This window comes from Leopardus geoffroyi, chromosome C2, assembly GCF_018350155.1.
Source record: "Leopardus geoffroyi isolate Oge1 chromosome C2, O.geoffroyi_Oge1_pat1.0, whole genome shotgun sequence".
Lineage (NCBI taxonomy): Eukaryota > Metazoa > Chordata > Mammalia > Carnivora > Felidae > Leopardus > Leopardus geoffroyi.
This window is the reverse complement of record NC_059333.1, coordinates 147662405-147685436: the sequence shown is the minus strand read 5'-3', so window position 1 is coordinate 147685436 and position 23032 is coordinate 147662405. Positions and strand designations below refer to the sequence as shown.

At 52.5% G+C, this 23032-nt stretch overlaps 1 protein-coding gene across 3 annotated transcripts in view; it reads left to right on the top strand.

Annotated features, from left to right (window-relative positions):
- OSBPL10 (oxysterol binding protein like 10) overlaps window positions 1-23032 on the top strand; it is a 313648-nt gene that overhangs the window by 277183 nt on the left and 13433 nt on the right. For 2 of the 3 annotated variants that reach the window (XM_045436421.1, XM_045436419.1), the window contains 2 exons: window positions 458-607; window positions 15077-15554. In XM_045436421.1, the coding sequence (XP_045292377.1) occupies window positions 458-607; window positions 15077-15554 (628 nt within the window). The remainder of the gene's footprint in view (window positions 1-457; window positions 608-15076; window positions 15555-23032) is intronic. The other variant, XM_045436420.1, reaches the window with a different exon arrangement.

The following is a 23032-nucleotide window of genomic DNA, read 5'->3' as shown; positions in this document are numbered from 1 at the left end:
TCACTAAGGTAATTTCAGTCAATTCCAGGAGCATCTGCCTTTTGCTTATGAAACAGAAAAGTTTACATTAGATATAAGGTGTTCTGGGTTGTGCAAGTTAATAGAATATCGTATGGGAATAGTCCAAGTAAGGGAGCTCAGACCCATGTAGCTTCTTGAGCAGAAAACTTTTGTTGTTGTTGTTGTTGGGTAAGGTCCTTAGGTCGGAAAGTTTACGGATAGGGCGCATGGTGGGGAAAATGAACGGGTGTGCGGTGGGCGGCCTCGCCCAAAGGGCCCACACCCCCGGAAAGGGTCCCTCTGTCACCCCATATGGCTAATAGCACTGGTTCACAGAGAAACTCTTTCTGGGGCAGGGTTGAGCTCCTTCTGTCGTTGCTGAGCCTATGGGTCCCTGTGCTGTGCTTCTGACTTCTGCTGGACCAGCTGGTGATTTGTATCGATGATCTTGTTTTAGCCAAACTCGGGCCCTGAACTGGTTTTGTCCGAAGATGAGAACAGTGACACTGAAGACAAAGAAGAGACAGAATTGGGTGCCATGGAGGATCAGCGTAGTATAATTCTTCATCTCATTTCACAGCTCAAACTGGGAATGGATCTGACCAAGGTAGGTTGGCGCATCCCACTGGGTCTGCGGCCAGTGGCTTGGGTTCTGTCTTCCCTCACCCCGCACCCCCACCCCCGCCAAAGCCTTCCCTGCTCTCATTCTCTTCGCCGTGGTGAGATTGGGAAAACAGAGTGGGGAAAAGGCCAGAAAGGCACTCGGGCACAGGTATCCCAGTTATGATGCGAAAGGATGTGTTGTTTTACATCAGTACTCATCTCAGAGTGTGAGCCTGGCATTTGACTCCGTCGAGAAGCTGCTGCTTTAGCAGGGCAGGGAGAGCACGAGAGGAAGCACAGGAGTTGGTAGGGAAAATTCAATGTAGGACTTCTTGGTTTCCTGCTGTGTTCCAGAAAAAATTAAAGGTGTAGAGACAGATGCGGCCTGTTGGCCACAGAACGACAGGGGGAAGGAAAATGGCGGACCCAGGAGTGAGGCCACTGTGCGCCTGGCCACAGCCTGCCGCCAGCTGGCGTTAGCTTTGACAGCTAGTCCCCAACGGCAAACTTGTTGGGGATTCAGATCCCACGATCCACCTGCAGAGAAACAGACCTGCTGTTTGGCAGAAGGGCAGCTGACTCTCCCTGGTGCTGCGCTCGGCCAGGATTCTTCCTGAGGGACGGAGTCAGGAGAACCCAGTGTCCTGATTACTGATGGTTGAGTTGATGGGCCCATAGAGATCCTCCCTCACCCTGAGCGGGAGCTTCCTTCTGGAGGCAAGCAGGGAAAGCAAGTTTGTACATGGCTGAAGGGTTATACGGTGGCATAGGGCCGGGGTGCCCAGCTGGTTGCATTTCTAGCCAGATACTGAATCCTGTTGCCTCCCTGGAAGCGTGTAGTGAAATGAGAGGGAGTGAGCAGGGCTGTAGAGGGACAGCTACTGGGAAGAGACGCGTGGTGGGCTGGGGAATGGAGGTTCTAGAACCTGAAGGCCAGCCAGATGAATGTGGACATACTGGAGAGGGTCAACACCACTGAAGGCATCACCCAGGGAAGCCGCCTTGAGGGTAGTTGGTTTGTTTGGCTGTCACGAATGGTCTGGATTCCAGAGAACGGGGGGGGGGGGTGGGGGGGGGGGGGGGGGGGGGGGGGGGGGGGGGGGGGGGGAGATTCTTTGAAGAGGAAGATGACAAGATGCAGAGGAGTTGGGAGCTTCAAAGATGACAGAAAAGCCTTTTCTGCACAGTGTTTTTCTGTGTTTGAATGTGAGTGTGTCTGATATTCTGGGGAAAAGTGGCACTTTAAACAAAACAGTGGCTTCACACTGGGGAGGCCTGACCTCAGAAGGTTCCCTGCCTTGGCCGCTCTCCGCCCTCTTCTTCGATCTGCCCGTCAAGCTGTGAGGACCTGTTCTGCATTATCCTGCCTGATTCCCTACATTTCAGCCTTGTAGCTCTAGAATGCTCCTGTCCTTTTTACTAGAGGGATCATTTAAATGCTTGCCTTTTAAAAAGCTACTGCTTTTATTCTTGTGGATTCATAGACACTTGAGCAGAGCTTGAGTTAAGATCTGGTGGAAGGAATGTGGGTAATTACACCGGCATGATCTAAAACCACATTTCCAAACTGTGGGTCGTGGCCCATTTAGTCGGTTATAAAACCAATGTAGAGGGTCAGATGATCACTTCTAAAAAATGAAATCAAATACGACGGAAAATCTCAGCGCGCGCTGCACATGAAATTTTTATCTTAGTTCGGTTGACACGTGTAGTAGGTCACAACGTAAAACATATTCTCCTTGTGGATCATATTAAAAAAAATATTTGTAAAACAGCGATGTAGAATCATGGAGGGTATAGGAAAGAGAACGTCAGAGTCGCTGAAATTGTCCAGGTCAGATGTGGAATAATACAATAAAAGGCCGAAGAGACTGACAGCAGGTTGAGGGTCTGAGAGATATCACATGACGGCTGTTTTATTTAAAAATAAATCCTAGGAACTGTGCATCTTCTGTTATTATTTTGTTAGGATATAATTGCTGTGCGTTTCTGGAGCCATGGTTCGTTCCTAAAAGAGCAAATGTTATGTTTATCCACTACTCAGTGGGCTCTTTGAGAGAAAAGCTTTTCTGGCCCATAGCTCATTCACTTTTTTGCTGGGGAGAAGCTATTATTCAAAAAGCAAGGGAGGGTTTGATGAGCTTGTGAGAGGAAGAGGTACGCCTTCCACTGCATCAGAGAAAGGTTGACGAAAGGCCCTCTTTCCTTATTGTCGCCTTTTCTCTTCTTGACGTTTGCCCGTGCCATTAAGTTAAGCTCGTGCTAACTTGGCAATGGAAGCACTTAGCCTGAACGGAGCCTCCGATGAGCAGGCAGATTAAATCTTCTTTGGCTCCAGAATGGAGCTCTGGTCCCTCTCCATGAAACAACTGTATCGCTCCATCTTCCAGGAAGAGGGAAGTATTGACACGTCCACAAGTCACCGACACGCGTGGGCATCTGGTGCCGCATTTTGCCTTAGTTAATGAACGGTGGCCACCAGACAGGGCCGGTTTCGTGGACGTGTGACCAGTGGAGTCCCACAGCCCCCCATGCCCAGAGGCATCCCATGCTGGATTGAAGGTTCTGCTGTTGCTCTCTTGAAATTCTTAAGAGTTATGAAGAAGGGGACTTCCATTTTCATTTTTCACTTTGCCCCACAAAACATGCGGCTGGTCCTGCCTCTGGAAGCACTCCTGTGCGCCCTCCTTCCTCGGCCGGGCTTCCGTAACCCCGGGTTGCCGGTGAGTACCTCCGCTGTGTCACCTGCTGCATGCCCACAAATCACGGGTAGCCTGGAAAGGAGACGGAGAAAGGAGGACCCACAGAAAGATGGTGGGCCACAGGAGGGCTCTTTGAGTTAGGGACATTTAGGTTGAGCCTGAAGGATGAGTGGGCATTAGTGGAAGGAGTGAGAGGAAGGGCGTTCCTGGTGGAGGGAACAGCATGGGCAAAGCTGCCGAGCATAAGGCGGTGTGGCCAGAGTGCAGCACGTGCTGGTGAGTGGCACCGTTGAACCTGGAGCGGGTGGTGGCGTCAGATCCTGCGGGGACTTGTGGGTCACGTGAAGGGTGAACCCGATCCTGAGGGCAACGGGAAAGCTTTGGAGGGTATGAAGCTGGTGAGACATGCCACGTCGTGTTCAGGAGCTGCTCTGCTCCAACCTGGGCTCCAGGGAGCGGGGCCCCGGGATACAGTTTGGAGCTTGGCAGTATCCAACCTTTTCAACCTAGTTTTCGGGAACATGAAAGACAACATTTAGTAGCACCTGTGCTCGCATATTCGTTGAGCAGCCTACCTGCCAGGTAGCGTTCTAGATGCCGAGAATGCGGCAGTGAACAAAACGTTCCGATTCCACACCCTCCTAGAGCTGGGGTGATAACGGAAGGAGGCAGGCGGCAAACGAGAGAGAAGAAAAGAGTACAGAAGTGGGAAGAGTAGTGCAGAGAAGCAGAGCCCGGCAGTGGAGGTGGGGATACGCCCCCCTAGAGATGCTGCTCAGGGTGGATTCTCCCAGGTGACACTGGAGTAGAGACGAGATTCGGGTGAGGAGGTCAGCAGGAGATGGCGTATGGCAGTCTGTTCTGGCCAGAGGGGACAGCGGGTGAAGAATGCCCGTGATGGCCCTTGTCTGGCATGTTGAGGGTAAGCAGGGACGCCAGTGTGATCGAATCAGAATGCCCCAGTTGGCAGGAAAGGAAGTTGGCAAGACAGGAGGGCTGGGGCCGGGGTGGGGGTGGGTGCTTCCTAGGACGCTGTAAGGACTTGGGATGTTTCTCTGAGTGGCGTGGTGGAGAGTTTTGAGCAAAGGAATGCATGGACTTTTAAAGGATTATTTTGACTCTTGGGTTGGAAGGTAAACTGGGGCAGGGCGAGGAGTGGGGTGCGGGCAGCAGGGGAAAGAGTAGAAACGGGGAGGAGGTGAGAGATGATGGCGGAGTGGCAGATGTCCCAATAGGGTATGGATGTGCCGACTGCATGTGGATTGGATGTGGAGTGCGAGGGAAAGAGGAATAAGGAATGACTTTTAAGGCTGCTCTCTGAGCAGCCGGAATAAGAAAAGCTAGAGCTGCCCTTTGTTTCGGTTACCCACTGCTGAGGGATTAACCACCTCAAATGTAGTGGCTGAAAATCACCATTTTGTTTGTTCAGAGTCACACCATCTGAGCTGGGCTCAGCTGGGCAGTTCTGCTGTCGGTCTTACCAAAGGTCGCTCGTGTGTCTCTTGTCAGTTGGCCGGTTGGTTGTGGGCTGGACTTGGCTGGGACAGCTGGGCTTCTCTCTCTCCATGAAGTCTTAGGATGTCTCTGTTTCTCTCTCTCTCTCTCCTTGTATCCCTCTTACATGGTCTGTCTAGCTGGGAAGCCAGACGTCTTACACGGTGGCTCAAAGTTCCCGTGAGGACAAGAGTGAAGCTGATAAGCCTTTTTAAAACTTAGACTCCTGGGGGCGCCTGGGTAGCTCAGTCAGTTGAGTGTCCGACTCTTCATTTCGGCTCAGGTCATGATCTCATGGTTCGTAAGTTCGAGCCCTACTTCGGGCTCAGCACTGACAATGCAGAGCCTGCTTGGGATTCTCTCTCTCTCTCCCTCTCTGCCTCTGCCCCTCCCTGTCTCTCTCAAAATAAATAAATAAGCAATAAAACCCAAGCCTCCAAAGTGGCACAGTGTCACTTCCCCTGTACTGGTCAAAGCAAGTGTGCATTCCAGGAGCTGGAGCTGTGGTTCATTGGAGGCCACCAGGGCCTCTCATGACCACCGCCCTTTACGGAGAAGGGGAAGACCATGGGAAGATGTTGGGGGACATCACAAATCTATCGTGGCTCTCTTAGGTCTGAGATGTCCATTCATTAGGCTTCCAAGGAGAGAGGATGTGTAGGCAGTTGGTATAGAAGTCTGGGGCTTATGGATGAGGTTCAGGTATAAGTTTGAGAACAAATAAGGAACCGAATGCATTTGAGGCCAGGAGTTGGGAATGGGTTCCTCTAGGAAGTGAGTAGAGATGCAGGGATGAGTCATGTGACACCCCAATATACAGAGACTGGGGACATGAGAAGGATCCAGGAAAGGAGGTTGAGAAGGGTGAGCCCGTGAGCTAGGACAGAAACCAGGAGTGTGATGTCATGGAAGCTACAGGAAGAGGGTCCTTCCAGGAGAAAGGAGCCATGGGCTGTGTGGATCTGCTGTGGAGGCGTCGAGAAGGGTCAGGCCTGGGAAGGGACCATCGTTTGTTTTTGTCAGGGTCTGATGGGGTGGGTTCGAGGGAGAATAGGAAGAACAGGGCTAGCCGGGAGTAAAGATGCTGTTCCAAGAGCTTTTGTATAGTAAAAAGGGAGCAGAAGGTTGGGTGCAGGCTGGAGGCAGACCTGGAATTGGGAGGCTTGGTTTCTGAAGATGTCTGGGTGCTAGTGGGAGTGGACAGGAGCGGGAGGGGGAGGGGCGGGGTGGCCGCAGGGACCTGAGGAGCCAGAGGGCGTGGGGCCCAGAGCGTGGGCAGAGGATCACCCTTTGACGGGATGGTACAGAACCCCGGGGCACAGACACCGGGAAAGGGGCGGGAGAGCCAGGGTTAACCAGGTGGTTTGGCTGCACCCTAGCCGACTTCCCTAACCTGGCTGCCTCAGTTTCTCTCCTGTGAGCTAGGGGCAGCTGTGCCTTCCACGGGGCTGCTCCTGTGCACATGCAGCCGGTGTGCGAGGGGTTCCGAGCACAGCCTGGTGCACAGTAGGTGCTGCGGCGATCGTGTGCAGCTCTCCGTGGACGGCTTCGCTTCTCCTGGTGACAAAAGAAGCAAGGGAGACACGAGGAAAAGGGAGGCTTGAGAGGGATTGGAAGTGGGGTGGGGGACGGCAGTAAAAGGGTGTTCGTTTCAGGGAGATCTAGAAGGTTAGGAGGGTGGCCACATGCTACCACGGGGCACTTAAGGTTGCTCGGTCACGGATGGAAAGAGAGACCATTCAGCGTGTTGTCCTTCCCTCCAGGAAGCTGTGGCTGGAAGGGAGGCTGCGAGAAAGTGGTGGACAGAAGAGGGTCAACAGGCTGTCAGTCTTGGAGGCGCTGGGATGAGAGAGTGAGGTGGGACCTCAGGAGTAATGGGTGGAGAGAGGAATGCTTCAAACTGAGATATGGAGGACGGTGGTAGTTACGGATAGCAACGAGGTCTAGGGTGTGCCGATTTGTGACCTACGGGGATTCCTCTGGGAAGGAGAGTGGTTAGTCTAAACCCCAGTTTTACAGGATCAGGCAGGAGGGAGATCATCTCCAACAGCGGATTTTGAACCTTTCCTGACGGCATAGCTGATTCCATAGAGTAGGTGGGAGTTTTGAGGGTACCGACTGTGGTTAAAATAGTGCAAGGTAGGGGTGCCTGGGTGGCTCAGTCGGTTAAGCGTCCGACTCTTGGTTTCGGCTCAGGTCATCATCAGATCTCTCGGTTTGTGGGTTCAAGCCCCGCATCGGACTCCACGCTGCAGTGCAGAATCTGCTGGGGATTCTCTCTCTCTCCACCTGTCCCCTGCTCGTGCGTGTGCACGCGCTCCTCTCTAAATAAAAATAAATTTAAAAAACTTAAAAAGTGCAAGGCAAAGAGAGGGAGGATTGGGCTCTCCTCAGGCGATGAGGTCCCTGACCCTGAAGATAAACGATGCATATCCCATTGTTACCTGAAACTGGGCTCACCTCTCCGTGGGTGTCGAGCCAGAAGACAGCCAAGCCAAAGACGAGGAAGAAGAAGGATTTTACTTGCAACAGATAAAAGAGAACACCAGGGATCTTTCCCAAAGCAGTGTCTCCCTAAACAACAAAATGGGGGAAGTTTAAAGCTAAGGGTGATACGTATTCACGAAGGAACTTGCACAGTGGGGAATACAGCGTGGAATTGGGGCAGAAGTCATCTTAAGGTGACAGAGTTCAGGTCAAGGTCAGGGGGGCCGGCAAGGGTCAGCATCCCTAGGTCTCGGACTCCACTCGGTCTGGCAGAGGAAAGATGACTCAAGAGTGTGCATCAAGTCCGTCTTCTGAATCAGCACTGGGAGATTTACCACTGATTTATTGTCTCTGATAAGACTGTCTCTTCTTCGCCCGATAGCAGCTGTTGGTTCTTACCTCCTTTCACAAGGTGGCGGTGGGGGCGCCTAAAACGACTGTTTTTATATCAAGAAAGCTACGTCTCCTTTTTATTTTTCCAGGGACCTCTAACTTTCTGCTTACACCAGCAATTATGGTGGACAGGGTTCTCACTTTGAGAGAGAAGCTTGCCCGCACAGTTCTTAGACTTCGGTGAATTCTCCAAGAATCGCTTGAATTGTTCCGGTAGAACTATTTGTAAAACCAGGTGGTGATTTAGCGCACTGGTGTAGTCCGTTGACCCTGCGTATGACAGACCCCCTACAGCAAACAGCCGTGTGCTCACCGGCACGTGGGAGGAAGCGAACGCTGTCATCAGCCGTGTCGTCTACGACAGCTGCCTGACCTTCCACCAACTTGGCACATTGTCAGGGCCCTCCTCAACTGGTGTGACTGGTCACATGTCTCTCGGCTGCTTCTGGATCCTATAATGAGATGGTAGACATCTTCGAATGTACAGGTTTTCTCCTTTTTGTTTTGTTTGTTTTTGGGGGTTTTTTGAGAGCGCACACATGCGAGTGGGGGAGGGGTGGTGGGAGAGAGGGAGAGGGAGGGAGCGAGGAGGAGAATCCCAAGCAGGCTCCACGCCCAGCACAGAGCACGATGGGGGGCTCGAGCTCATGAACCACGAGACCGTGATTTGAGCTGAAATCAAGAGTCGGACGCTCAACCATCTGAGCCACCCAGGCACCCTCGGGTTTTCTCCTGGCCACATTGCCAGGTTCAGTCATGTTTGCAAAAAGATGAGTGTTGCTGTGCTTGAGCTCCTCCTTCAGAGGGGGCGACTTTTGTGAGAAGGGTCCGAAGGGCCTGGGTTTACCCTGGAGCTGAACCCAGCGCAGCTGTGGGTACTCGGTGTTCTCTTCCCGCAAGTGTTGCGTCCACTTCCCGATGCCTTTGGCTCTTCTCTCCAAATCTTGTATTTAATATGCTGTCAAGTAAAGCCCACTTGCTGTCCTGAGATGCTTGCCTTTTCGTAGAAAACCCAGCAGTAACCTGGCTTCCTGTCGGTGTGAATCTGTGTCTGGAGGGAGGCAGCGTGTGTCCTGCCCACACTTCCTGCCTATGTTATTGGCAGGAGCTCGTCAGCCCTGCTTTTCTAGGAAGACTTCCAGTGAGTGAGGGCGAGCCTTCTGGCCTCCTGGGGACAGTGAGGGATCCAGCACAGGCCTTGACCCAGCAGAACTGGTTCTCATTCCGGCTCCCTACTTATTTGGCCTTTCTGGGCTGGAGTTTTCTCATCTGTAAAATGGAATTGTCATACCTGCTCACAGTTATTCAGGAGACCAAACAAGATCACGTGAAGCCCAAAGCACGGTGCCTGGCTTGAGTTCCACATATGGCTTAAGTTGGAAACATTCATACGCTCTTACCACACTTTCCCTGCTTTACACAGTTATTTCTCCTTTTGCTCCGATAATTCAGTGTTTGCAGAAGCATCAGAGGCGGTCCCAAGGGTTGCTCTGGTCATTGAGACTTTGGCTTCAGCTTTGTCACTGAAATATTTTGTGACAAGTTTTTGTCTGATCCACACTGTTCTTAGCTTCCCCTGGTCTCTAGGTGAAGTAGATGATCGCTGATTACAACAGCCACCAGCAGAATGAACCTGTACTGTGTGCTCGGTGGGCACTGGGCTGACTTTGCACTGTCGTGTAATCCTCACAAAAACCTAGAAGGTTGGTATTCTTATGTCTCCCATTTTACAGCAGAGGAATTGAGTCTTGGAGAGATGACCTTGCCCAAGTAGACATGACGGTAGCCGCCCAGAGATGAGCGTCCGCTCACGGCTTCCCATTCCCTAGCGCAAGCCAACATCTGGGACTCGGAGGGAACACAGGAGTTGACTTTCGCAGATGCTTCTCCCTCTATGTAGTAAATATCTTCTTGGAAGAAGTAAAATTTTATTTCAAACTCTTCCCATCCAGTTGAAGTTTTAACGAATGCCTTTCCCGATGTTCCGAGCACTGTGAGATCATGTGAAGGGAGCCGGCACTTTAAGGAAAGCCAGGGGAGCATCCCGTTGGCTAAGTAAAGAAATCTCTGCCAGTATGAATTATGTAAGCTTTACTTTGTAAGCTTGGATTTTTGTGTACATCCCCTTAAAGGAGTACATAGATCAATCTCGGTGGGTAGTTTCAGCCTCTCTGTGCCTGCTTGTTGGCACCAGGTGGGTCTGCCAGTCTACGGACAGAGTGTTTTGTAGATGATTCTCAAGGTTATTAAGTTAACTGATGTTTCTTTGGAGAAAATTGCACCTGCCCTTGGCCTTGCTTTGCAGAAACCTTCTGTGTTCCTCTGTTAGGGGGAAGGGACTCTCACTCTTTCTGGGGGCCCTCTTTCTCAATGGGCGATCAATTATTTCAAAGTTCTAAGAGCCCAACCTGAAGATTAGTTACTTACTTCTAGATTGATGCAACTTTAAACGTAATTAATTGTTTTCCGAGTCCCGAATGCAGATCTTTGCTTTTTTTTTTTTTCTTTCCCCAGAGTCGTTCATTGTCTTAATTATGTTAATGGAAGAAAAGGCAGCCCTTATTGATGGCTCGATAAATCTGCAGTAGGGATTTCAGCCATTTGGATGCTGTCGGTCTGAACAGCTGGGCCATCAGTCACGTCTCCATTGGAGGCAGACAGCCCAATTAGCACTCACCGCTTCTTGGCTCTGTACCTCCAGTGTCCATTGCCCAAGGAACAGATGATTAAGTGACTTATTTGCAAAGGCACGCACACAAGGCAGGGAGATCGTATGAGAGATAGAAATCGGCTTTAACGAAAAGTATGTTACCCTGCCCAAAACGTTCAGGATGCTGGTTTTGAAAGCCATTGATCTGATATTCTGTGCAAAGCACCAAAAAGACAGACCGATAGGCGACAGAAGAAGAAATGGTCATCCCACTCCCAGTCCATTTTCTTCCATCTTTCCAGGTATTCTGCTTTTTCCAGATCTGACAAAGCAGCAGCATCATTTCCAAGTGGAGAATATATACCTAGTGGGTTGGATTTGCTGTTGCCTGGGAGACCACATTCCCTGGGTCTACAGTTCTGGGAGGGTTGTCTCTGAAAATTGATAAGTTCTGGGGCACCTGAGTGGCTCAGCTGGTTGAGCATCCGACTCTTGATTTCTCAGCCGACTCTTGATTTCAGCTCAGGTCAGGATCCCAGGGTCGTGGGATAGAGCCCCGCATCCGGATCCACTCTGAGCATGGATCCTGCTTAAGCTTCTCTCTCTCCCCCTGCCCCTCTCCCCGATTCATGCTCTCTCTCTTTCAGATTAAAAACAAAATCTTTTTGGATCAGTTGTCAGATCCTGCATCCCCAGTAGAGCCTTTTCTCTTTTCCCTCTGCCTTTTTGCCTCTTTTCTGGTCTATGAGAGCGCTACAAATAGTACAGGTGACTTCAGGTAACCTTTGCCTCTGTTCGCTGGTTGTTAACATTTTGCTGCTTTGCCTTTCTTCTTCCTTCTCTCCTCTCTCCCACTCTCTCGACTTCTGTCTTCCTCTTCTCTCGCTGTGCAGCCCCATATACCCACCTGAGTGTATGAGCGTATGTCTGTTTTCAGAGTATGTTGGCAGATGTGACGGTTCTGTCCCCGAGTATCCCCCGAGGGCGAGGACGTTCTCCCACACGTCGCACTTGGTATACCCGGGAAGTGGAACATTGATGCAATATCGCACTTGGTACACCCGGGAAGTGGAACATTGATGCAATACTATTGCGTGTCTGCCCACGGTACAAACTTCCCAGATTGTCCCAGGAATGCTCTTCATCCCAAGGAGCATTGGCGACGCCGTGAGGGAGACATGTGGGGGTGCGGTGAGGGTGTGAAGGAGGGGTTGTTGGTTTAGCCTCGGGAGCAGGGGCTGTCAGAAACAGTTCCACAGAGGAGGTCACCCTTGAGCGGAGTTCCAGTCTGTCACTTAGACAAGGCAGGAGGAGGGCAGAAAAGGGAAAGAGGACTGAGTGTGCGGGGTGGGGAGGGGGGAACAGGTACTTGTAAGGGGAGGGCTGGGGGCAGAAAGTGAGGGATAATGTCCCACTAGAGGGATGTGAGGGCCAGGCTGGACTTCATTTATCTCTTGTAGAGATTCTAGAGATGGGTCTGGTGATGGTGTGGAGAAGAAATCAAGGTGGGCCTGACAGAAAGTTGGAAGGCCAGTTAGGAAGTCGTAGCTGCACTCTTCCAGGCGGGGGCGCTCTGCTTGCATTTCTTAACTGCCGATGGTCTCCCTCCTGGTGGTAATTAACACTCACGATAGTTTTTGGATGGGTGGATTGCCCAGTCATTCCAGGAAGAGTAGAATGGACTAGGGAGTGGGGCCCATGTGCCACTTCCTGCCCCCCGCTTATGACAGTAGATGAGGTGGCTTGGGGTCTCAGTTTGTCCAGTGAACTCTAACCTCCCTAGTCCACTGAGGGAGAGAAAATGCTCCTGTTGGCCCGAAGCAGATAATCATGACGTGTCGGGTAATGGGCAGAACTTTGGGTGGCAGTTGGGAGCTCCAGGGTTCCTGCGTGGTGCCTTCTCTCCCCACTGCCCGTCTCTGTCCCCTCACCTGTGAGACCATGGCATTAGACTCCATCATCCTGAGGGTCCCTTTCAGTTCTGATGTTAAGTGATCTGGAGTGATGAGTGGAGTTCTTTTTCCTATTGATTTGTTTTAATCCCTTAGCCCCCAGAGTTCAGAAATGCTTAAGTTGGGGGAATTGCCTTACATTCTCGCCCTTTTCAGAAATATATACTGAGAGAGCAACCACTGTGGGCAGTTCTCTCCTTGTAATTGCTTTTTTTTTTTTTTTAATGTTTATTTATTTTTGAGAGAGACAGCGTGAGCAGGGGACGGGCAGAGAGAGAGGGAGACACAGAATCCGTAGCAGGTTCCAGGCTCCGAGCTGTCAGCACAGGGCCTGACACGGACCTTGAACCCAAGGACTGCGAGATCATGACCTCCGCCGAAGTTGGATGCTCAACCTACTGAGCCACCCAGGCGCCCTTCTTTCCTTGTAATTTCAATCTCGGCTACAAACTCGAGAATTCTCCTTCTCCAGAGCTGAAATTGTGGCCAGAGAAACCCCAGTCCACAGGTGCAGAGAAAAGTGCAAGTCAGGGACATGGAGTCCCCTTCACGGGAGTTGTGTCTGTCAGGGCTGACCCCCCTCCTGGTAATTCTGCCCTTTCCCTCCCCGGTTCCCTCATGATTACAGGGTCCTGCCAGGGAAGGGAGCGGGCAGGAAATGGAGCCGTTTGGGGAAGGCCTGGAGGTGCAGACATTTGTGGCTTCTTTTCCTTTTTAGTTGGTTTGGCCTCATCGGGCGTCTTTCCAGGGCTGCGTAAATCCCCAGTCCCTGCACAGGCTGTCTGGCGGAGCTCCCGGGGGAGACTTTGGGCAGCTCTGGGGGCAGGAGAGGGAGCGATGATGAGTGTTTGGGGCAGCTTCTGCCTCCCCTTTACTCTGCCATTGGTCACCTGCCTGGAGGGAGGCCACGGGGAGAGTGCGGCTGCCTGGTCCCCCGAGAGCCCCACTGGAAGAGCAGACGGAGGACCTGTCCCCACAAAAGACACAGGAGGTAATACCGGTGGCATCTGAGCCAGAATGGACTTTCCGTGTGGCCAGCTCAGGTCCTCCAGCAGCCAGATTCTCAATTTCATCAAGTTTTGGCTGAAAGAAAACGAGAACATCTCCATTAATTTGCATAGCTATCTCCTAAATAATGTTTTTTTTCTTCCAGTATATTGTAAGAGCAAAGCAGAAAGATACTGAGGAAAGAATGTAAAAATCACTCCGTTCTGACCCCAAGAAATACATGGTACCATTTGGGGTCTTTTTATGGCACGAAGATTGTGTAACGTGTTGAACTTTCCAGCTGGCTGCTTTTTACCTAACACGTGTACATAAACTTTCCTCTGGCATAGTGTGGAACGGAAAGAACAGCGTTAATAAAGATGCCAGTGTTACTTCCTCAGTGGGCTGGGCTTTCTCCAGTTGCCACTGAAATTTCTGTGCTTTGATCTCCTGTCTGCCTGTCTGTCTCTTCCTCTCGGGACATCTCGCTTCCATTGTATCTCCTTCTTTTGCTGGGAAGCATCTGAGCCAACTGAGGGGGGGGCAGGGTGGCAGATCTGTAAGCCTTCTGCTGTTTGTGGTCAGTGAATGTTTTCTCAGCTGGGTACTATGTGAAGGAAAGACAGATGCAGTCACGTAAGGAGGGAGCGTAAGCCCGCCCTGTGGCCTTGAACCGGTGTGGCTCCCCACCCCCGTCTCTCTCGGAGGCAGGGAGGAGCCATGGCCAGCCCTCTGGCTTCAAAATCCTGTGACTCCCTACGAGGAGGAGAATGTGAGATCGTCCGGGCTGTGCCCGGCCGCCACGTGGGTGGAATACGGATACCCTTCTAACCAAGTCACGTCAAGTTCACCGTAGAGCACGAGAGACAGGCTTGCTCTGTTCCACATGTCAGCGATAGTAACGAGTGATCTGCTTTCCAGACCGGTTTCAGAATGTCCTTCATTTGCTTTGACCGACCTCCTCCCTGGGGCTGTATGGGCACCTGAGTGACCGCCTGGGTCCATTTTGGATCAAGGAGGAGTCTCTTTGTCTCGTCCCATCCAGATCTCTCCTCCTCTTTAGTAGTGGTGCTGAAAACAGACCCAGGAGTGGCCGCTGTGCTGGTCCATTTACCAGAAGATTCCGTAGTAAGTGCCAGCCCACTTCTTTGTAACTTCTGCTTACTTCTTCTGGCCCAGCCTTGCACGGCAGCCTCCATAAATGGCCCCTCTGCTCCACGACAGCTCTCGGAACATTTGCTTGCTAATTGGCCTTGCCTCCCAGAGATCTGCTCTGCCTTGATCGTGTCGGGATTTATACGCTACTCTTTCAACCAAGGTCTCCAGAAGCCACTCTTAGGGATGCTATGTGCTGGTCTACTTGGACCCCGTTTGATGAGGTGCCAACAAGCACCCAGTATCCCTGTTTGTGGGGAGGCACTGAGCACCCCCCTTCGTTGTGCCCGATGTCGGGAAGCAAAGAAAAAAGCCCTTCCGAGCTCCCTTCCTCACGGGTCTAAGTAACGAGGAGTAAAAGAGGGTTTTGCGTGGCCGTGGTGGAGAGGGAGGCAGAGACCGCTGTTCAGGTCCAGAGGAGCAGAGAGAAAGCCTGTCAGAACCGTCTTGTCCGCGATGGTGGGTGGGCAATGTGCCGTCACCGCGGCCACGTCTCATTTCTCTGACGTCGTTTCCCCTGGCTTGTTGTTCCTACATGAATCAAAAGAAACTGTTCCCTGGCTTAGGCCGTGATGGCTTTGCGGATGGCGGCTGCAGCCTTTCTCATGCAGTCACAGGGACTCCTGTCTGACTTTGTCCCCTTCTGCATTTAGGTGGTGCTTCCCACGTTCATCCTGGAGAAGCGATCCTTGCTGGAGATGTATGCAGACTTCATGGCGCACCCGGACCTGCTGCTGGCCATCACTGCCGGAGCCACACCAGAGGAGAGAGTCATTTGCTTTGTGGAGTATTACCTCACAGCCTTCCATGAGGGCCGCAAGGGGGCCTTGGCCAAGAAGCCCTATAACCCCATCATCGGTGAGACGTTTCACTGCTCCTGGGAAGTCCCCAAGGACAGGGTCAAGCCAAAGAGGACTGCTCCCCACTCTCCTGCTAGCCACGAACACCCGATGGCCGAGGACCCTTCCAAAAGCTACAAACTGAGGTTCGTGGCTGAGCAGGTGTCCCATCACCCGCCCATCTCCTGCTTCTACTGTGAGTGCAAGGAGAAGAGACTGTGCGTCAACACTCACATATGGACCAAAAGCAAGTTCATGGGCATGTCCGTGGGGGTCTCCATGATAGGGGAAGGTAAGCCACGTCGTACATTTGATGGAGCTCGGCTCTTCCGTGGGGATGTCTGTATACTTGAGGATGATTTTGTGTGTGGACCTGTTTTTAGTTTGTTTTGCAGTTGAGGGTGAGTGGGTGCTTGGGTGGTAAAGAGGGATAGGTTTTGTTATTTTGGGACCAGGGCCTGGTAATTTCCCAGTGGGGCCAAGGTCACGGGCTAGATGGGACACACCTGGATCTTTACACGTGATGCGTGGGGGGAGGAGGGGCGCCTTACGTATATTTTTATTTTCAGCTTTGAGTGAATATTAGAGTTGGCTCCAAACCTGTGAAAACACATTTTTGTTTGTTCTCCCCTGTGTTTTGGCTCACAGACAGTAGGGATAATAGTGCTGCCTCTTCCAAATACCGCTCCTAAACATTCCCAAGGCAAATCTCTGGATTCTGCTAGGGATTCTGAAGCAAGAAGAGTGTAACCACGCCACTTGTGGATCGCACGTTCCTGTTTTAGCAAATAAGCTGTGCATGAAGTTCTTCATTGTTTGAAGAAACCTGTAATGATGCTTGTTAAATTGAAATGTCTGTGCCCCTGGTCCTTCGACTCCTTTCAGCCACAAATTCCTTTGAGACTCTGAGGCTAGAGACTCTCTTCTCAGGGAAAGAAAAAATCCAGCACGAAATTTAGTCTTCAGGCAGCACATGGCTCCTAAGACGCCCTTCCGAACCCCATGAGATAAGAATACGTTTCATTCACTGAGGACATTTTTATTGAGCACCTGCTATGCCAGACATTGCGTTAAGAGCTGGGGATACTTGTAGGAACAAAACAGACACACACAAAACATCTCTGTCTTTGTCAAGCTTCCTTCCACTCTACCTACTTCTATTCTACTTGGAAAATAAAATTACGTAGGCCGTGTTGGGAGGTGTTACGTACTATGGAGAAGTATAAAGCAGGGGCGGGACCCGGGAGCAGTGGTGAGAGGGCAGTGGAGCCTTAGGAGAGGATGGGATGGCGACTGGGATGGCCTCACGGACAAGGTGACATTTGAACAAAGCCCCGGAGCCGGTGGCGAAGGACGAGCCTCGCTGATGATCTGGCCATGGGGGGAAGGGCGTGCACTGCGGGAAGAACAAGACAGAGGCCCAGAGGCAAGGTGGTCCCTGGCATGTGGAAGACAGGAAGCTTATGGGGCTGGAGCAGGCAGGGAACAGGGGTGAGGTCAGAGTGGTGACTGAGGCCAGATCACACAGGGCCTCAGCGGCCCTCGCGGGGAGTGTTGGCTCCTGCACTAAGTGAACTGCAGAGCCCTTAAGGGTTTCGACAGAAGAATACCAGGATCTGACGCATCATTTTGCAAGGTTGTCCCAGCTGCCTGTTGAAAATAGATCATAAGAGGAGTAAAGGTGGAAGCAAGGAGACCAGTTAGGAGATGATGATAATAACTCAGGCCTGAGACGATGGTGGCCTGGACCAGGGTGGAAATGATAGAGGAGGTAAGACGTGGTGAAGGTGTGGATGTATTCTTTTTTTTTTTTTTTTTTAATATGATGTTTATTTATTTATTTAAAAAAAAATTTTTTTTTCAACGTTTATTTATTTTTGGGACAGAGAGAGACAGAGCATGAATGGGGGAGGTGCAGAGAGAGAGGGAGACACAGAATCGGAAGCAGGCTCCAGGCTCCCAGCCGTCAGCCCAGAGCCTGACGCGGGGCTCGAACTCACGGACCGCGAGATCGTGACCTGGCTGAAGTCGGACGCTTAACCGACTGCGCCACCCAGGAACCCCTGATGTTTATTTTTGAAAGAGAGAAAGCACTAGTGGGGAGGGACAGAGAGAGAGGGAGACACAGAATCTGGAGCAGGCTCCAGGCTCCGAGCTGTCAGCACAGAGCCCGATGTGGGGCTCGAACCCACGAATCATGAGATCGTGACCTGAGCCAAAGTCAGATGCTCAACTAACTGAGCCACCCAGGTGCCCCAAAAGTCTGGATGTACTCTGAGGGAGAGAGAGCCAGAAGGATTTGCCTCCGGTTGGAAGTGGGGTCTGAGAGGTGACACCGAGGCTTTCAAGGTGAGCACCTGGAAGGACCGACTAGCTGTTTGCGTAGCTGGGGAGGCTGGGAGTGGAGTCGCTGGGAGGAAAACTAATTTGGAGGAAGAGTTCAGGAGCTCAGCGAGGTCACGTTATGGTTCGGACATGCAAGTGACTGCCCGAGTGGACAGTTGTGGACACGGGCTGGAGTTCTGAGGAGATTGAAGTCCTGGCACCTGACGAGATTATGGAGGGAGCCTGATCCCCACAGTCCTGTGGCACTAAGAGGCCCAAAAGGTGAGGAGCACTGGTCAGGGGGACTGAAGAAGAGTGGCCTGAGAAGGAGAGGGGACAGGGATTTGTTTCCTGCAGGCTGGGTGAAGAAAGGGTTCCCGGGAGGAGACAGAGTGGTCAGCTGAGGCAGACGGTGCCGATTCATTCTGGGAAGATGAGAACCGAGAACGGGCCACTGGATGGTGGCCTGTGATGGTCATTTGGTGACCTTAACAAGGGCTGTCCATGGAATGGTGCTTGTGAAAATCTGACTGGAATAGATTCGAGAGAGGGTGGGAGGACCCGAAGCAGAGACACTAAGTACAAACAACACTTCCTTATTTATTGTGTGAGGGCCCAAACCACTCCTGGGTTCCGCCTCTCTGTCCTGTCTGTGGGCTATAGGCTCACCCTCTGAACTGCTTATCCTCCATGCATAGATGAGACAGCAACTCCAGGACCCCCACAGAGGAGCCCAGGACCCACGTTGGGTGCACGGGCTCAATATTCAGCCACCTGCACTGTGCTGATGGGACCCTCCTCTCGAGGATCAGTTAGGGTCGAGAAATTCACCAAAGGGAGAATCAATCTGTGAAGGAGGCCAGGGACTCACCTGTCACCAGGATGAGCCTAGGCCACCTAGTTCCTCCAAGATTCAGATGGGGTTGGGTTGTATGTGTTGAGGGGAAGGACTTTGAATAAGTCACAGCAATGATAAATGGTTTTTCTTTTTTAATGGTTATTTTTGAGAAAGTCAGAGCGTGAGCAGGGGCGGAGCAGAGAGAGAGGGAGACACAGAATCTGAAGCAGGCTCCAGGCTCTGCTCTGTTAGCAAAGAGCCCGATGCGGAGCCTGTATCCACGAACCACAGGATCATGACCTGAGCCGAAGTCGGACGCTTGACCCACTGAGGCACCAGGCGACCCGCTGATGATGAATGTTCTTCTCCCTGTGACGTGCTCTTTTGTGGGAGTGCAGCATTGCAGCCATTTTCCAATCAGGACAATCCCTATAGGAGATTAGTTTGTCTAGCTTTGATGGCTGCCGTAAGAGAGGGAGTGGCGTTGGAAGTGGTCTTCTTTCTTAAGAAGGAATTGTTCCCGACGATGACAGGACCACAGAAGCTTAGAGCTTAACAGATGATTCGTCCATCTTGCAAACCCCCGCATTCCCAGCTCTATGGCAGGGGACCCCGGGGCGGAGATGGGTGAAAGGAGCGAGCGTGGGGGCTTCTGCTTCCTTCCAGCTGCGCCTCACTTTACAGAAGAGGAGCCCAGAGAAGCCACTTCCCGAGGGCACATGTGTGCCACCCACAGTACACACCCTCCGTCACCACGAGCTGGCGAGGGGGGTTGCAGGAGGGTGCCGGCCTCTCCGTGAGGCAGGGACCTTCTATCAGTGACTCACCTCTGATCTGTGGACCAGAAGTCAGAATCAGGGAGGGGTCTGGGAGTCACAGGAGGCCACCAGCCCAGAAACAGAGGGGGTGGAGTGGGCAGCAGATGGAGCTGTGGCAGAAGGGTGCCTCCAGGGGCATAGCCAGGGCCCTAGAGGCCTGTCTCCCTGAAACTGAGGAGACAGACTTGACTCAGATGTGCTTCCGGAGGCTGAGGGGTAGGGGAACGAGATCCAGTGTTCCCTCACAGGCCTTTCTTTGGATCCCAGCGATCACTGTCGTTCTCAACTCTTGTCTCTCCCCATGGCCTGCGACAGGGAGCTGCCCCCGCGTAGGACTGTTTGGGTTAAGGCCACGTGGCAGGTCCCAGCAGGTGCGTTGGCCCCCCGGGCTGTGGGCTCCCCAAGTGCCGTGAGCAGAGGGCTTGGGGCCCAGCCCACGGGGGAGCCCCTGCTGCTGAGAGCAGGGAGCCCAGTGCAGGCTTGCGGGGGACCCCGCGTGGGAGGCCTGTGTTTGCACGGATTGCACACCTGGGCGTGCAGTGAGAAATGGGAGTGGCGTCGACCTTGGCGACCTTGGTTTTGACTTCTCGGGGGCTCTGTGTTTCCGCAGGTTGCCAGAGGCACCCCCCCAACGCCCCAAGGTTGGTACTGGCGAAGTCTTCCCTTTTATTTAGAAGCCAAAATCCGTATTCAGGAGGTTCATTTTGTCCTGCTTCATTTCCTTATCCTGAATTTCCCACGGAACGAATTATTCAAGGATGAAACACGTTTGTTTAGAGACGGTGGGGTGTGGAGGCAGTTCACGCCTTCCGTGCACACTTCCCGCCCGCGTGTGTAGACCACCTGTCTCAAGCGGGTTTACTTGCTTATCTTTACGGGGGCGGTTCAGAGAGGCCGTGGTCTGTTCATTCATTGATCCGTTCATCCGTCCATTTGTGAAAAGTGGTGCCGGGCACGCGGCCGCGACGGGGACAGGACAGAGGCCCCTGCCCTCAGCCGCCGCCCGTGCCCGCGTCGCAGAAAACAAGGCACGTGCGGGAAATGTGCAGTGTGACCGCTCACTGGCACCGAGGAGACAGAGCAGGACAGGGTGAGAGGGTGCGGGGTGCCTGGTGGGGGGGTGCTGCCGTTTTTGACAGGACAGACCCCAACAAGGTGCAGCCTTCGAGGAAGGGCTTGAAGGAGGTGAGCGAGGAGCCACGGGGATGGCTGGAGGAAGGGTGCTCCAGGCAGAGACAGCAGAAGGCTCGGACGCCCTGGGCGGGAGCGGGAGCGTGAGGCCGGGGTCTTCTAGAAATCTTGCGGAGGCTCTGTGGCTGGGGCACAGGGGACAGGTCAGGGAGGAGGGGCCCGATCACTGGGGGGCTGCGCAGGGGGGCGTGGGAGGGCTCGGGCTTTTACCTGAGTGAGGTGGGGGTCCGTGGAGGGTGGACGTGGCTTTGGCAGCCTCCCCAGGGCCGCCGTGAGAACAGACGGGGCGGGAGTGGCGAGGGCATGGGGCAAAGCTAGAGGGAGACAGACGGGTTGTCACTTTTCTCTTCCTCCCTCCTACACACACGTACGTCGAGTCTGTGATTAGCCAGCGTAAGTGCTCAGTGACGATGGTATCTTTGGATAAGCATATTTTCGGGTACAGAAAGTCTATTCGGGTTCGTTTCTGGGGACTCCCCTGCGCTCTGCAGAAATGCCTGCTGCCGTGTGTCGAGGCAGCGGAAAACCACAGATGCTTAAATAACAGTACAGGGCAGGGGCCCCCCAGTCTCTGGGCCCTTAAGCAGGGATTCTTGACATTGGACGAAGATCTGGAAATTTTGCGTAAATGTGGAGGTTTGCAAATCTAGTGAGTGAGGAATTCTTTGCTCTGTGAAGCTCCATGTCTTGCTAGCCATCCACCTGAGGGGTGGGCTGTGGTGAGGACGGGGGTGTAGAGCCGTGTGGCCGTCCCACTCCCTCCCGGCACATCCTGCTCCCCTCTCCCCTGCGTTCTCTGTTACCCCCGCTCTGTCCTGTGCTGCTGGGGCTCCTCGCTTCACCCAGCAGAATACATGGCCTCCGTTCATCTCTTCTGGAACTTCAGTTGAGAACGATGGGTCCTTCTACCCCCGTGATGCCCCCCACCCTCCCCCCTGAGGTGAACAGACATCTTCACTTGCTTCTACTCTTGGTGGCTGTTGAGTGTCAGTGTGTCAAAGCATAGGCCTCTGGTGTCTCAGGGGGTTCACTCCCCTGTTCCCCACAGGTGGCCGATGGGGCCTGGGGCCTCTAATTCACTTGGCACAGCCGTGGGTGCACTGGACAAGGCTCTTCGTGGGCGGGAAATCCTAACACCCTTGCCCTCGCCATCCCTGAAGCGGAAATAGAATGTGCTGCTCCCATGTCTACTTGCTTGGAAGGTCTGCGTAGAGCTTCTCAGTGGAGTGCTGAAATCAGAAAGATGTAGAGAGAGTCTCTACAAGGGCCCTCCCTGGATATAGCCCTTCCTGGTCACCCAGTGTATTCCTGCTGTGGATGGACCTGGGAAGGGTCCGGGGACCGTTGGCTCAGTCTTGTGAGGCCTTAAGTTTCCCTAAATCCTTTCAAGCAGCTACATCCATCCCCCTTTTGTATTAATTAAATGTGCACTCCATAACACCCACGATCCTCGTTTTTCCCAGAAAATACTTCTAAGAATCTCCACATTTCGGAGCAAAAGGTTGTAGTTCCTATACTCAGAGCCCCTTTGTTGGGGGTGGGTGTGGAGAGTCAGGATGTTTTACTTTTCCTCACTTATTCTTTTTTTTCATAGAGAGAGAGCCAGAGCTCACAAGCAGGGGAGGGGCAGAGAGAGGGAGAGAGAGAGAATCCCAAGCAGGCTCCACAGCACCAGCACAGATCCCAGTGAGGGGCTCGAGCTCATGAACCATGAGATCTTGATCTAAGCCGAAATCAACTGAGCCACGCTGGTGCCCCTCCTCACGTAGTCTTTATACTGATCTAGCACGTTCCATAAACTTGTTGATTGGGCTTTAAGTAACAGTTTTTTCATCTCCCTCATTTTATTTTATTTTATTTTTAAGTATTTATTTTTGAGAGAACACAAGCAGAGGAAGGTCAGAGAGGCGGGGGGACAGAGGATCCGAAGCCGGATCTGCACCGAGGGCAGCAAGCCCAGTGTGGGGCTTGAACTCACAAACCAAGATCGTGACCTGAGCCAAAGTTAGAAGCTCAACGGACTGAGCCATCTAGGTGCCCTAGTATTTTTTTAATGTTTATTTTGAGAGAAAGAGGGGAGGGGGAGAGAGAGAGAGAGAGAGAATGAGAGCGCAGTGAGCACTGGGGAAGGGCAGAGAGAGAGGGAGAAAGAGAATCCCAAGCAGCTTCCACACTGTCAACGCAGAGCCCACTGTGGGGCTCAGTCCCGTGAACTGTGAAATCATGACCTGGACCAAAACCAAGAGTGCAAATGCTTAACTGACTGAGCCACCCAGGTGCCCTTCCATTCCCTTATTTTAAAAATGAGGGGCACCTGCGTGGCTCAGTCAGTCGAGCCTCTGACTTTGGCTCAGGTCATGATCCCACAGTTCGTGAGTTCCAGCCCCACGTCGGGCTCTACTCTCAGCAAGGAGCCCACTTCGGATCCTCTGTCTCCCTCTCTCTGTGCCCCTTCCCCCTGCTCTCTCTCTCTCTCTCTCTCTCAAAGATAAACATTAAAAAAAATTTTTTTCAATAAAAATGAGATCTCAGGTCGGTCCACTGGAAGTGTTATATGTAAGTAAACACACGGGCTTGTCTTTTAAAGTATTGCCTTTA